Here is a 14920-nt window from a genome sequence, read left to right on the forward strand (position 1 = left end):
AACCATAACAAAATTCACTATAACGCACTCATATGTGTTGATAATATTTAGGTATTTACACAAATAAATGCCACCTTTGAGGCAGAACCACAAAGTGTAGTGGATATTTCACAATTCAGCATTACGCCAGAGGGGGCAGCAACGACTGTACATCGTGTGCAAAAGCGAGCCGAGAAAGACATATTCTCGCGTGAGTTAGCGGCACATATAAATAACCTGCCACTAGCCGTGTTTCATTAAAAACGTCTTATTATCTGCGGTTTGATAGAGACACTGTCAAAAGGCACTAAATGTGGATTTTTTTTGGACCATGAGACTCGCAAAAATTAAATAATTTCTCCCCCACAAAAATCGGGATTATTCGATGCTATCTGACATTCGGACCGGTACTTATCTTATTGCGATACGCTAAATGCTAATGACGGGATAACGTGAACGCGAGTGTAGATTTAGTCAGTAACTGTAACAACAACAATGAAGTGCCATTACGAAGTCCTGGGAGTCAAACGGGACGCGGACGACGACGATTTGAAGAAAGCCTATCGTAAATTAGCTCTGAAATGGCATCCTGGTCAGTGGCAGACAGCTCACAACACGTCCATTTTTACTGTAAATAGTCCTAATCATTGTTATCAAACCATTTCAGATAAGAACTTGGATAAAGCCGAGGAAGCAGCCGAGTACTTCAAGCTGATTCAGGCAGCCTATGATGTCCTGAGTGACCCACAGGAGAGAGCATGGTAACAACTGCTGTGTTAACTGATTGTAATCATCGTACAGTGAGTATGTAAAAAAAAATAATACATTTTTAGTAATCTGGTGAAAGACTTCAATCAGAACTTCATCTACCTGAAAAACCAAGGACCCACCCCACTTATGGAGTCATATTAATAATTAAGGACCGATGGTGACACAGGAGTAAAACAGCCTTCAAGAATCCTGCAAAGTCCTTGGCACATGTTTGCTTGGATCTTAACTCATGGAGTTCCTCATTAACGACATCTATTCAACATCCATAACATGGTGTCGTTTCATAACATGACCAATGTGGTATTTGACCTGTTCTTATCATTTTTTAAAAAGGACTTAAAAATAATAATAAAAAAAACACAAAATGAAGCGTTCAAACGCAAGGAAAAATGTGTCTGGGTTCTAATGGGAATGTCAAACTGCTGCTGTTTGTCAGGTATGACAATCACAGGGAAGCTTTGCTGAAAGGTGGCCTGAGCGGCGACTACGAGGACGACAGCATCGACCTGCTTCGGTTCTTTACGGTCACCTGTTACTCGGGCTATGGAGATGACGACAAGGTTGGTGATGCTAAACGGATAAAAAAAGAAAAGAAAAAATGGCCTCTTAAAAACATGACAGCTGATAAAATGTTTTTATTTTCCTCCTTAGGGCTTCTATGCAGTCTACCGGAATCTCTTTGAGTCTATCGTCAAGGAGGAGATGGAGCATGGAAAAGTGGAAGATGATGATGATGATGATGAGGATGAAGAATTTCCGCCCTTTGGGGATTCTCAGAGCGATTACGATACAGTAAGTACCTATGCGAGTCTTCTTTGTCTTTTATATAAAATAAAAATTCGGGTTAAAAAAATTCAAAACAGACACATTTTTACCTAAAAAAAAATAGAAAAGTTCTTTTTAGGGTAATACAAGAAAACATTCATCATATATGTCCAGTAAAATGAAAATAAATGTCCAATCACACTGACTTTAATTTAAAATTGAAGATTTCTTTCTTTTATATTTTTATCAGAATTTTTCAAATTTGGAGATGAATAAAAACAAGAAAAAAAAAATCCATAAATATTTATTTATTGACTCCAAATTTTCGTTTTTGTAAAAAAATCTCCTGAAAACAAATTTCCATCTATAGAGATTAATTTTCTCTTGACTGGACACTGTACTCTGTCATTGTATTCAGTAGCGTATTTAATTGTCTGTACTTCTTGATAACGTGTAAATTCTGGTATTCCCGCGGGGCAGGTGGTCCACATCTTCTACGGTTACTGGCAGAGCTTCTGCACACGTAAGAACTTTGCCTGGAAGGAGGAGTACGACACACGGCAGGCGTCCAACCGCTGGGAGAAGCGCGCCATGGAGAAGGAGAACAAGAAGACCCGGGACAAGGCGCGCAAGGAGCGCAACGAGCTGGTGCGCCAGCTAGTGGCCTTCATACGCAAGCGCGACCGCCGTGTGCAGGCGCACCGCAAGGAGGTGGAGGAGCGCAACGCTGAGAAGAGCAAGAAGGCACAGGAGCTCAGGCGCAAGCAGAAGCTCAGTCAGGCCAAGTAAATATTACTCAAAGCAGCACGGTTAGGCCGTAATGAGCTCGTGTGCCTCACGGTCAAGAGGAAAGAAGAGGACCAGTGCTATAAAGAAAATAGATACATCATTACCCTTCATGTCGCGCGTGTTTCCAGGCTGGCGGAGGAGTACAAGGAGCAGAGCTGGGCGGCCATGTCAGAGCTGGAGAGGGAGTTGCAGCAAATGGAAGCTCAGTACGGCGAGGAGTTTGGCGACGCATCCGAAAGTGAAGACGATGAGCTGGAAACACAGAAGACTGTCGAGGAACCATTAGGTGTGTAGAGAGCCACTTCCTTCCCGGGAATCCTCGTTGGCGACGGTCCCAACAGACTGCCAGGTTTTGAGTTATTTATAGCTCAAAAGTGTTTTTCATACAGATAACTTTGATAATTCTGACAGTACTACTGCGCTAGCGTAGATTAGTCAGGCGTATTCTAATTTACGTCGTAATTCAGGTTATGCAGCTGCCGTAAGAAGAGAACTTTGTCCTAAACAGCGGACCCCTGTAATGACCTCCTGACGTTGTATTCATTATTGACTTTAGTGAACGTGCACCTCATTAAACAGGTCCAGATGGAGAGCAGCTGGATGTAGACAACATCAACTTTGATTATTATGACGATCTCTACTGCCCGGCCTGCGACAAATCATTCAAATCGGACAAAGCGTGAGTTGCCTCTTTCCTACCAGAATGAGTTATTTGTTATGTCTTTTTCCTTTCTATTAGCCTGTAAGTTCAAATTCCTCTTCAATGGTTACTCGCTGGAAAAAAAAAAAGAAACAGCATTGCGCTCCCGTGCAGTTCTCACCTGTGCCAACAGAGGTTGCTGTTGCGTAGCACATAAAAAAAAGATTAACATGCTGATGAACGTGAAGACCCCGTTCTATTCATTTATGTACTCCAATGTCTACCATTTAAAGCATGAGCAACCACGAGAAGTCCAGAAAACATAAAGAAAAGGTCGTGTTGCTACGGCAACAGCTTCAAGATGATGACTCACTTGCTCTGACCCTGGACCAACCAGAGGACGATGAACAGGAAAACAAGCACATAGCAGACGAAGATGGAGGAGGAGAGGAAGATCGACCAAGGCAGAAGTGGGTCTTTGTGTGAAACATAAGTGCCCCCCTTTTTTTCCCTTTTGCCTTTTGATTAACATTGTCCTGCTACAAACCACTCAGACTTTCCAAGAAGCAGAAGAAGAAGAAGAGGCAGCAAAAAGCAGCCAATGTGAGTTAGCCCCGAAACTCACCAAACACTTTTTGTGGTGAATGAATTTAGCTCTAGTTTGTCATAAAGTAGAATTACCTGTTTAGAATACCTCAAGAATGTGTGTGTGCGTATGCGTGGATGTGTGTATATATATATATATATATATATATATATATATATAATTTCAGAGCGCTTCCGGGGAGGAGCGAATGTCAGATGATCAGCAGTTTTCGGAAGATTACCCTGAAAATTTCCCCGAAGATGTTCCAGAGGAGTTGTCGAGCCCTACGGAAGCCAAGGAGGAGGACCATCCTCCTCTCGCTGAACCCAAGAGGTGAGTGTTTTTGTTTGTTTTGTTCTATCTATTGATAATTCGTTATGATTTTAACAATTTCTCCATGTTGGTCAGCTCTGTGAAGTCCAAAGCTAAAAAGTCAGACGGTAAAGACAAACCAAAGAATGTCACGGCACATCCAGGAGGAGAGCAGTTTCCTGAGGTTGGTACAGAAATGCAGTCACATGACAGTTTCACTCCAGTCCTGTAGTTGGTAGCATTGCACTAATAACTTCGTCTCTGGGATTTCTACAAACCTACCCCCCACCCACAGAAACCAGTAAAGCTGCGCTGTGTGACATGCAATGGCGAATTCCCCACCAGAAACAAGCTCTTTGACCACCTCAAGTCCAGTGGCCATGCCTCCGCGCTCTCCTCCAATCCCACGCCGACGGCATCCGCCAGCCGGAGCAAGAAAGACAAACGCAAGAACAGATGACAAACCTTTTTGTAGACTCGAATAGAACTGGACTGGCCGAGTGAGGCAAGGAAACCTTCTCGCTACTTGCCATTGCCGAACTAGTGACTTTTTTTGCAAAGTAGCCATTCCTTTGCCTACTTTGGTGGACATCATGTTATGCATCATGATTCACTTGTTTCTGTCATCTCAGACTACCCCCCGCCCCAAAATACAAATAAAATAAATACTATATTTAATTTTCTGAAAATTAAAAGTAAAAAAATAACAGGTGCAAAAAAATAAATCAAATTAAATATGACATTGTATACTCTACCTAAAACTAATAATGTAGTATATATCTAAAATGTAAGTCTAATGATACAATCAAAATGTTTACATTGAAAAAAATAATGCAAGTAAATAAAAAAAACTTGTAAAACATAAAAATACATAGCAAACAGTAAATTTAAACAAATATTTATGAAATCTAAATTGAAACAAATTTTAAACATTTAAGAGACATTCACAAACGTCGAAAATACATTAAACATACAAAAATGAAGACACTAAAAGTAAAAAAATATATATTTTTTTGCAGTTGAACATGTTTTTACTGAGCTACAATGCAGTAAACAATTAACAACTGCACTGTCAAAAAAATGGATGATATAAACAAGCCTTTCCAGAATTGCCCCCTAAAAAGTTGCGTGTTAAATGATGAAAGTTTCGTCAATAGCACGATGTAGAATAGTGCCTTGCTGTTAACACGGGAAGAATGTATTGAGGCCGAAAAAGAACGTGAACAAACTGAAACTTTGCCAGCACATCTGTGAGCACCAATGCTTGTCAAAAAACAAAAACACGTCCCTCTGTTCAACGATCAATCTTGGTCTTCAATAACATGAACGTTTTGGTGATGTGGGAGATCGTTCCCAGTGAAAAATCCATGATGAATTTTGCCCAGATTCAAAACCAGGACCCGTCGATTGCAAGCCAATCATTCCAACAGTTTTGCATTTAGATGTCGCGTCGCCTGGTTTACTTGTCTCTTTCATTTCATATATCCTTTGAGTGCTGGTTTCCAGTTAACGGAAGCCACTCACAGCCAAATGGCTTCACCAAGCCTTGAAAAGCTCACTTGGCATGTTCTCAGCTGCCATTGAAGGACGCTTGAGTGTCGTGGATTTCCATGAAGAGCCGTAGAAAAAGACAGTCCAGCTGCTCCAAAAACGGCTTGGCTTTTCTGACAGAGCTTCTTGTATTTACATGAAATGACAGCTACGAGCGGCTTAGTTAGCTCGTTATTCAATTCTCTTGCTGGCTGACAATCGGTCAAAGGAATTGCTTAGTAAGTATTGGAATCTATGCATCTCGTCTTCCGACTGCAATGCGACGTGCAGTCACTAAGGAGACCATCTTCATACTGTACACGTCTGCACAGTTCTGAGACGATTAAAACCAACTGGAGGTGGGGGAGAATAGCAGTAAACCTCACTCGCTTTGGGTTAAGGTTATTCCAATCAATGGCACAAATATGGCGTGTCCTCTTTTTATTGACTTTTCATTCAGCAACAAAGCCATAACAAATGAGTATGAAAAGACGAGCGGCTGAATCTGAAGATTTCTCGTGAGCTCGGCTTCATCTTTTACAATAGCTAATCGTTTTTCACAGTTTGCAACATTTTTGTCGTAGTTTCAATAAAAGATCAGGCTGGACTCATCTTCTTTCCAGAAAGCGCTGGATGGACTTGTTAAAAACGGACAGGAAGAAATTGGCGTCGGCCATTGTGATGCACATGGGCGGTTTGATGCGGAAGGTCTGAGGTGGGCAAAAATAACGATAACTAACAAAAATAATGCAACTTTCCCTCACTTTCATTGTTGAACATCATTTCTACAGGGATGAAGTGCAATTAATGATCTCAATGATGGACGTGAAAGAGTCAACTGGCCATCTGTTGCTAAGCAAAACAGCATCACCTAACGAGTCACACAAACAGTCTCTAGTGTGGTGTCGCATGTTTTAAAGGAGCTCCCTGGGTGCTTAGATGATTTGGACAAAAAAAGTGTGACTCGCAAAGCATTTACAATTTCATAAATCCTACAATATTTGTTGGATTAATTCAGCATCCCCCCCCCCTAAAATTGTTTAATTAAAATGTCTATTTTATTTTTAGATTTTTTTAAATTTTTTTATTTTAAATATTTGACATCTACTGTTGTCCTAATTTAATTTATCAAATATATTTAATTAACTCATTCACCACCAGCTGAGTAAAAAATGTCTCTGACGTCTTTAGCCGTCAATGGCAGTAAATGAGTTAATTGAATTTAAATCCAAATTCCAGGAATGACCTGGCCCTTCTGTCCTTTTAAAAAAAATGTGGCCTGAAAAAAATGCAGACTCAACTCAAATCCAACATGCGTGCAGTTACAGTACCTGTCCATAAAGTCCTCCCTTCCCGATGAGGACGCCCATGTCCTTGACGTCCTCAAAGATGGCGGCCATGTCGTGAGGCGGCAGCGGCGCTCTGCTAGCCTGAGGACACGACACAAGTAGCTGAAGACCACAGAGGAGAGCTATGACGAGGTGGGAATTACAGCTAAATGCGCTTGCTGGTAACCATGGCAGCACATGATGTAGCTAGAAAAGCACTTAGCAGCTGCCTGCTAAAATGATTGCGTGTGTCCACGAGCTGGGAAAAACATAAGCAGAAAAAATGCGTTCCTTTTATTCCCCCCCTAAAATACTTTCATTTACGTCATTTCGCCACATTACCATTGTAAAATACAGAGACGTAACATCCGCGAAAAAATCTTTGGGTCGCCTTGCGTCATCCCCAATTTTTTTCCGTGTCGTTCGTACAAAACAGCGATAAAGTATAAAGGTGGGAAAATTCTGGATTGACATGCAGTACAGAAAAGGGTGCAAACGAAAAAGACATTGGGGTTACCTTGTCTCGGACCATTTCCACACCGATCTGCAGGCCTTTGCCACGGATGTCCCCAATGATGTCATACTTGTCTCTGAGTTTAGCGAGTTCCATCATCATGTAGGTGCCCACTTCCAGACTGTTCTTCTGCGTTCCTTCTTCTTTGATAGTCTGACGAGCGAGCGGTCATGTAAATGTTAGACGTGTTTAACTGTAAAATATTTTTTAATAAACACAATATAAAAGATGACTTGAAACACTGGAAAAAAAAGAGCTTTGGTTGTCTGTCCCAGATTCTCAAAAATTGGACTTTACCATGAATTATCATAATTTCAATCATTTAAAATGTTATATATTTTACAGAGCTATACTTTTCAATTTATTTTCTTTAAAAAAAAAAAAAAAAGCATGTCCACGGGAAGTTGCAAAATCACATTTTCTGCAGACAACGGAACGACTAAAAAGTAAACTATTTGCCAATTCAATGCTTAAAAATAAATAAATAAAAATCAGTCCTGTTACTCCAAAAAGTCATTTGAGCACAATCAAAAATTGAAGTTGCCTGAGATGGGCCAACGCACATTTTCAATATCTGTAATATCTGAAGAGTTACAACATGCAAATTCCGTTTTACTATTCCTAGCCCCAATACGTTTGACATGCTCAAGTTACGAGGAAATAGAAGACGGAATCCTTACATCGATGACGGCTGAGGCGATGGAACAAGCCACTGGGTTTCCTCCGAAGGTGTTGAAATGAACGCCCTGCGTGAACGTGTCTGCGATCTCTGCAAGCACGTCAAATGACAACGGTTGAAACAAGGAAACAAGCAACTGCTCGAGAACATCATTTCATTTGAAATTGAATGAAACTGCCCAAGAGCGGACGCTGAACTGAAATGCTGCATTCTGGAAATGTCGGAACGAAAATGTCCAGAATGTGCTGGTGCCGCTTCTTGCGGTCCTTTTGACTTTGTCTGGGCGAACCAAATGCTGTGGCCGCTTAAGCTACGAAACGTCATCATGCAAAGTCATCTCACCCCGCGTTGTGACCACGGCGCCCATCGGGAAGCCGTTCCCGATGCCCTTCGCCAGGGTCACAATATCAGGAAGGACGTTGTGACCTTGAAATCCCCAGAAGTGGCTCCCCGTTCGGCCAAATCCAGTCTGGACCTAAAAAAACACATGATTGGTACCATTTATTTCTATACTAATGTGCTTTGAAAATTAGGGTTGAAACTCGAATGTCAGGCATGACTTAGTGGAATTTTCCTTATCGTTTAAGAAAAGAAATCAGGAAAATGATTAGTCAACACAAACGTTTCACTGCAGTGGATCAGCGACAACACTCTCCAGCGAAAATAAAAGTGTTTACTGGAGATGAGCAGTTTGAAGTTGTAGTAAGAGTTGTTGCCACTAGATGGCAGACATTGCTTAAGTGAAACCCCCAAGACTATACTTCTCCACCAGAGATGAAGAAAGCGGGTCCTGGCAAAAGAGGTAAAACAGGTAGCTGATTTTTTTTTTTTTTTAACACAAACCTATCCGCTTAGAATGTTGAAATGTTTCAGTGAGTTGATTTTTGTGAAAATGTGCCCAAAATGAGTTCTGGCACTTCATCTCTTTGGTTGGGCTTTTTTTTTTTTTCTTTTGTGAAGGAGCCTTTGCACAAGATGAGGAGAAAAACAAAAGCACGGGATGCATGTCGTTTTTTTTGTGAGTGGATGATGCGTTTGTATTACGATCGTCTTTAATACTTTGGTTCAATTAAAAAAAAAAAAAAAACAGACGAGCACATATTTTGTCCTCATTTCAAATGGCCTTTTTGGTCAAACTTCCAAAATAATTTGGAGCCCTCATAAATTGAACCAACAATGCATTTTCAAACCTCATCAGCGATGCACACGCCGCCTCTCTCTCTCACGAGTTTGTACGCCTCCTTCAAGAAGTTTTTCGGGTACTGCACCGCTCCACCAACTCCCTGCAACACACAAACAAGCACTTTCGTTTCTTTCGTGTCTTTGAATGAGTTTTAAATCTCGACGCGGCTATTTTCTTTTATGCGCGTTTCTGTCTTGACTTCTTCAACCTGTTTGATCACGTCTAAGTAGAAATAAACGGCCGATCTTGTTCAAGGCGCCAGTCTGTCTGACAACCTATTTCTGTCTAAGGGTCACACTTGTTTGTGGCTTTTTGGCTTCCTGTATCGGTCCAAGAGCCACCGACCGGAGTCCCTGCTGTCTGACTAAACCAGTGAATGATCCGATAAAGGAATGTGAGGACTGCCGGTCAACTCCAATTTTAAAATCAGTTGTGGGGTTCGAAAATGGACCACAAAATTGTGTGTGTGTGTGTGTTTGTAAAAAGCAACACCTGAATAGGCTCAGCAAAGAAAGCAGCAATTCGACTCGGGACGCTGGTGACAAACGTCTCTTTGAGTTGTTCAATGTAGTGTTCATTTGCCACGCAGTTGCCTGTGGAATGCAAGCATGGTTTACTGAAAAGGAGGTAAATGATTGACAGGAGAAGACCTTGAGCGTCTCCTGTGTTGTCCAGTTGCAGTGAGAAAAATGACCTTTACACAGATTGTGAGACAGCGGCAGAGAACGGAATTTAAACAATAATCCTGGGGAACATGCCTTTTTTTCCCCCCTCGCCGTACTACAATAAAGTGTAATTGCACATCCACTCCAGTAGTTGGCAGTGGTGCTCTCCTTGCTCATTGTGCGCAGCGAGTATTACCTCTGCGGTGTCGGTTTGTTTTGCAAAGAAAATGATATTTTTTATAATGGCGGCACAGAGTGGCTGGTGGGGTGGGGTGGGGTCCTCCCTGAGGTTGCACGGCGAAGAAATGCAAGCAAGAAACGCAGCGCGACCCAATATTCCGTGTCCGATCTGAAGCGAGCATAATATCGTTAAATCTATCAAATGAACAACTCAAACAATTTACTGAAAGTGTTTAACCCGTTTGCAGGGAGAAGCAGAAGGACAAAAAACAACTTTCCAGGACAACTCGAGTTTTTCCAGGACATTTAACGATTTTCTTTCATTAACCATGTGTTTTCCAAGAAAAGTGGTCGATAATTTTTCAGGTTTTCCAGGGTACGTGGGAAGCCAGTTTAAGAAATACGTTACTCAGGATATGTGCTCGATTTAAGGGTCTATAAGCTTGAATTCACACGATCGTGGTGTGAGCGTGATGTTTACCTGGAGCACAGTTACATTCTCTGGTCGTCTGTACAGGAGAATCCCTGCAGTGGCTTCCCCCCCAGGGACCACTGAACACATCAGGACACATGGTCTGTTTGGTTTTTAGGGCAGAAAGCAAATCAACAGGGTCTCCAACGTGCACTGTACAGTCACGTGTGAGTCAAAGTGGCATCAAGAACAACGAAGAAACATATTTCAAGTATTACAAGACCGATGTGACAATTGTCAGGATAAATCATAGAATTGTGACAAAAATGCAGAAATATGACACAAATGGCGATGCAGTTCTATGAGAATAAAATTGTCAATTAAAAAAAAAAAAAAATCTGGTAATTTTTTTTTTTTCCCTCGGTAGAACTCAAAATGCAAAAATGGTGCAAGTCCATTTGTGATCTTTTCCTAACCTTACAATTTTATTGGAGTAACATTATGACATTTTTTTCATAGCATTACGTCATTTTTTTCTTTTCAAATGTGGCCCAAATACTGCCTTATAAGTGTCAATAAAATTCTAGAATAAAAGAAAAATATCATTTTTACATTGTGGTGCAGACAGGAAGTTCTTCATACGTACGTTTGTGCAGCCTAAGCCAATGCCGACGGGGTACTTGTAAGAATTTAGTGAAGTCAGACCCATGGTCTGTGAGCTCCCTCCGTGGTATGATCCTCTGCAAGTCAAAATGCAAATCAAAATTTGACAAGATGTTCTTCAACATTTGCTGCCATCTACTTGAACTGGTCATATTTTGTGCTACGTCGCTACAAGGAATTTTTTTTAAATTTTTTTTTACATGAACATTAGGCTCGGAATTATACATTGGCAACCCAAGGAAATTGAAAAATATTTTAAAAAAAAAATAATAATCTTTACACTAAAGGACCACTTCATTTGTTTCATGTGCGCGTGAGACGTGACGTCATACGCAAAGATCCAATAAGAGGTGAGTTACCTGAAAGTGATGATGTCAAAGTTGCCAGTGTACAGTCGGGCCATACACACGGCTAGGTCATTAGCCTCCGAGCCGCTATTGGTCAGGTAGATCACCTGGACGGGGAAATGCAGCTCATCACCTCCGGCAAACATGAAACACGAGATTATAGTCGTTGGCTACTGAGTTACAGTAGATCGTTAACAAAAGGATCTCTCCAGCCATGATGGCCCATTTTTCACAACTGACTATTTTTCACGGCGGAGGGGAGAGCTTTTTCTATTACCCGCCCCCAGTGTATCTGACAATTTAAAAGCTGAAAGTAGACAGAATTTTAAGGCTCCATTCGTATAACAACAGCGTGAATCGAAATCTCGGATTTATCGTAGACATCAATTCATTTTTTCGGTTTTATATCAAAATCACCGTACTTGGCCGTTGCTCAGCTACTTTTGTGTTGGAAGGTAGTCTCCCATGAAAAATATGGGTTAAATATGTCAAAATGGGAAATATTGGCATTACCTTGAGAGGATCAGGCAAGTTGGACGCTAGTTTTTCACAGTACTCGTGGATAGCAGGATAAACATAGATGTTGGTGGTGTGTACCAGCGTCCTCATCTGCTTCTCTGCGGCCGCTGTCACTTTTCTGCGCCGACCACAAGTGAGTCGGTTGAACCTTAAAAATGCGTGGAGAGGGAAAAAAAGTGTCTGCTTACGGGTGGCAGTGGCCCACGCTGACGGTGGCCACGCCGGCAAAGAGATCCAGATAGCGCCTGCCGTCCACATCCCACAGCCACTGCATGTGACCTTGATGGATGAACACCGGCTTCTCATAGTAGGTCACTTTCATGGTCATAGGATTGCAGTTTGTCCGACGGATCTCCATCATTCGCTCTTTGGACATCCCCTGAACGGACAAGACCCAGAGTCATTTTGCCGTCGCATATCGTCTTTTGTGACAATATTTTTATATTTCTGTTATGAAGCAATAACTTTTTAATACATTCCTTGAAAGAAAGGTGGAAGCGAGACGCCAGGAATGGCGTGAACATATGAATGTGTCTCTCTGAAATTTTTGGCCTTGAATGAATTAATTGCGTTTGGCTACATGGCCAACAGTTCACTGCCTTTCACCCAAAGTGAGCTGGGAAGCGCTCCAAGTAATTACATGCTTGTCGTAACCTTGTATTGGTGTGGTTTGAAGCTGCATGGAGGCATCTCCAACAAGTCTGCAGGAGCGGTTTTCAAGGCAGATTTCTGACACAACAGCCCTGCGGAAGATACAAATTAACAAACACACAAACAAATAAATAATTATATTGTGATTGAAAATGATCTATTCTATATTTAAATGTGCTGATGGAGCGCTTGTGTTCAAACAATCTTTACGTTGCCTACTGCGACTAATCCCATTTGTTAGCTCGTCTATGGCATTTTAGAATGTGTGGTTTTAGCACCCATAAATCACGTGGTTGTTTAACAGCTTGTGATTATTTTGGGTAGGCCAAATTTGGCAGTAAATTTACAGCAATCAGAATTGGCATTTAATACAAGTCAATACGATACAAATTTATTTATGCAACGTATTTCACAAACAGCTCTCAGGTCTCTCTCACAAATATATTGAGCGGAAATTCAGGCAACACGTTAAGTTTAACAAGTGGACAGAGGACAGTGATAGCGTGAACAAGCTAAGCTAATAAAATAAAATAAAATGTTGCCTTGGTAACTCACCACCTGCTGCGTGGAATTTAATCAGGCCACTCAATGGCGCGTAGCGGCGCGACGCTACCTTATGCATCTTTTCACAGCGTTTTAGCAGAATGTCACACAAATCGTCTCTGGACAAACTTCTACTTGAAGACTTCACGAGAACAAGTTCATCAAGAAATGCCGCGGGTGGGGAGTGGTATGAAGTGGCGGTTGACTCGTTGGGCTCGTACACCGTGAACAGCCCACGGCCATTGACCCGCGAGTGGAAGCCGCGCTCGACCAATCAGGCTCTCCGACGTCATCAGTAAGCAAGTCCATACATTTCTGAGACATGTTATTAATTAATAAATATTTTAAACATACTGGTATTTTATATTGGATGTTTTTCCTTCCGTTCACCCATCTGGTTTTTGTGACAAAATGAAACAAAAAATATACTGGGAAAAAAAAAGAGCTGAGATGTTACCCTAAAAACACAAAAATGTTCGGTATACAAAGTTTAAACATGGATGAGTGGAAATATCGTGGACCCCTGCATTTTTGTGGCTCGGCAGATATTTTTTAAAGTTATTTTAAAATCTGTATTTTTAAATTGGTAGTTTATCGACATTTCTCACGATTCGCCCCTTATCTCTTATGCATTCATATGAATATGTAGTGGACCCCGCGATTAGCTGGGGTCCACTATATATATTAAACCTGCTCGTCGTTCTTAATTAAGGCGACAGAACCTGCAGGTAAAATCAACAAAACATTATTTTTGTACATTTATAATTATTCGGGTCACCTGTCCTTTAGATATGGACAAAATACATTCGTGCAGGCAAAATACGTGTTCTTAATGCATTTCAGTTTTGATAAGACATTTTTCAACACATGTATAAAGCTCTGCGATACTAACACAACATCAAAGAGGTTTGAAGCAATCAGATCAACTCACTCATCCATCCATCCAATCCATTATCTGTTCCGGTTCCCCTCACAAAGGGTCACAGAGGTGCTGGAGCCTATCCCAGGTGTCGACGGGCAGTAGGCGGGGCACCAGTACACCTTGAACTGGTTGCCAGCCTATCGCAAGGCACACTAAGGCGAATAACCCTTGCACTCACAAAAAAAAAAACGCTTAGGGCCATTTTAGAGTGTTCCATTAATCTACCAAGCATGTCTCTGGAATGTGGGCGGAAACCGCAGAACACCCAAGCAGACACGGGGAGAACCTGCCAACTCCACACAGGAATGCCAAAGCCGAAATCGAACCGTGCAACTCTGACGTGCAAATCAGTCGAGTCATTGTGCCGTCCCTCAACTCATTCAAAATTGTAATATTGAGGTACTATTTTTGTCCTGCATAAGATTCAAAATCCGCCAAAAATGATTCGGCCTACGCTGGTTTTAGTTTTAGACGCAGTGTAAGAGCAATGAAGACTGGTTTGCCATCTAGTGGAGATTAGTGGTATTATAATTGAAATCTACAGTAAAATCATTCATAGTTACAGTTCATTGACCGCAAATTCTCATTTTCGCAGCTGTTTTTTCTTTACTTTCAATATTTTTTATATTTAGGCTTTTTCAGATAACTGAAATGGTTTCAGCAATTCATTACTATATTGTTCTCATTCCTATCACATTTTTCGCAGTTTACTTAAAACTTATATTGCATTTTAGAAACAAATCTCTGAACTCATTTTAAAGAGCTTTTAAGGACTTGTTTAGTGAAAAAAATTTATACTGGTACATGAACAAAGTCAAGACTTTCGGAAATTAGATGTTATACCTTCAAGATGAATGATTCATTATGTTGTATAGATTGTTTTTTGTTTTCAAAAAAATTAATCAAAACTAAGACAAAATTCTACAAGTCACTTCTTTTGTG

General features: G+C 41.1%; 2 protein-coding genes across 2 annotated transcripts; one reads left to right on the plus strand and one right to left on the minus strand.

Annotated features, from left to right (window-relative positions):
* The first annotated feature begins 166 nt into the window (after positions 1–166).
* dnajc21 (DnaJ heat shock protein family (Hsp40) member C21) lies at positions 167–4520 on the plus strand. Its single transcript, XM_088282166.1, has 12 exons — positions 167–571; positions 647–740; positions 1187–1310; positions 1402–1542; positions 1996–2300; positions 2433–2590; positions 2884–2983; positions 3238–3414; positions 3499–3547; positions 3718–3863; positions 3939–4026; positions 4138–4520. Exons 1-12 carry the CDS (start codon positions 475–477, stop codon positions 4300–4302), a joined length of 1644 nt encoding a protein of 547 aa, XP_088138292.1. The 5' UTR covers positions 167–474; the 3' UTR covers positions 4303–4520.
* A 1276-nt stretch (positions 4521–5796) lies between these two features.
* On the minus strand, positions 5797–14909 carry agxt2 (alanine--glyoxylate aminotransferase 2). Its single transcript, XM_088282167.1, has 14 exons — positions 13069–14909; positions 12517–12605; positions 12051–12241; positions 11857–11980; positions 11356–11450; positions 10980–11073; positions 10403–10496; positions 9569–9669; positions 9084–9176; positions 8236–8368; positions 7895–7983; positions 7218–7367; positions 6704–6802; positions 5797–6082 (listed from the first exon to the last, which is right to left on the minus strand). Exons 1-14 carry the CDS (start codon positions 13133–13135, stop codon positions 5981–5983), a joined length of 1521 nt encoding a protein of 506 aa, XP_088138293.1. The 5' UTR covers positions 13136–14909; the 3' UTR covers positions 5797–5980.
* Positions 14910–14920: the final 11 nt, after the last annotated feature.

Source organism: Idiotropiscis lumnitzeri, chromosome 18, assembly GCF_059441095.1.
Source record: "Idiotropiscis lumnitzeri isolate Australia: NSW breed Sydney's pygmy pipehorse chromosome 18, RoL_Ilum_1.0, whole genome shotgun sequence".
Lineage (NCBI taxonomy): Eukaryota > Metazoa > Chordata > Actinopteri > Syngnathiformes > Syngnathidae > Idiotropiscis > Idiotropiscis lumnitzeri.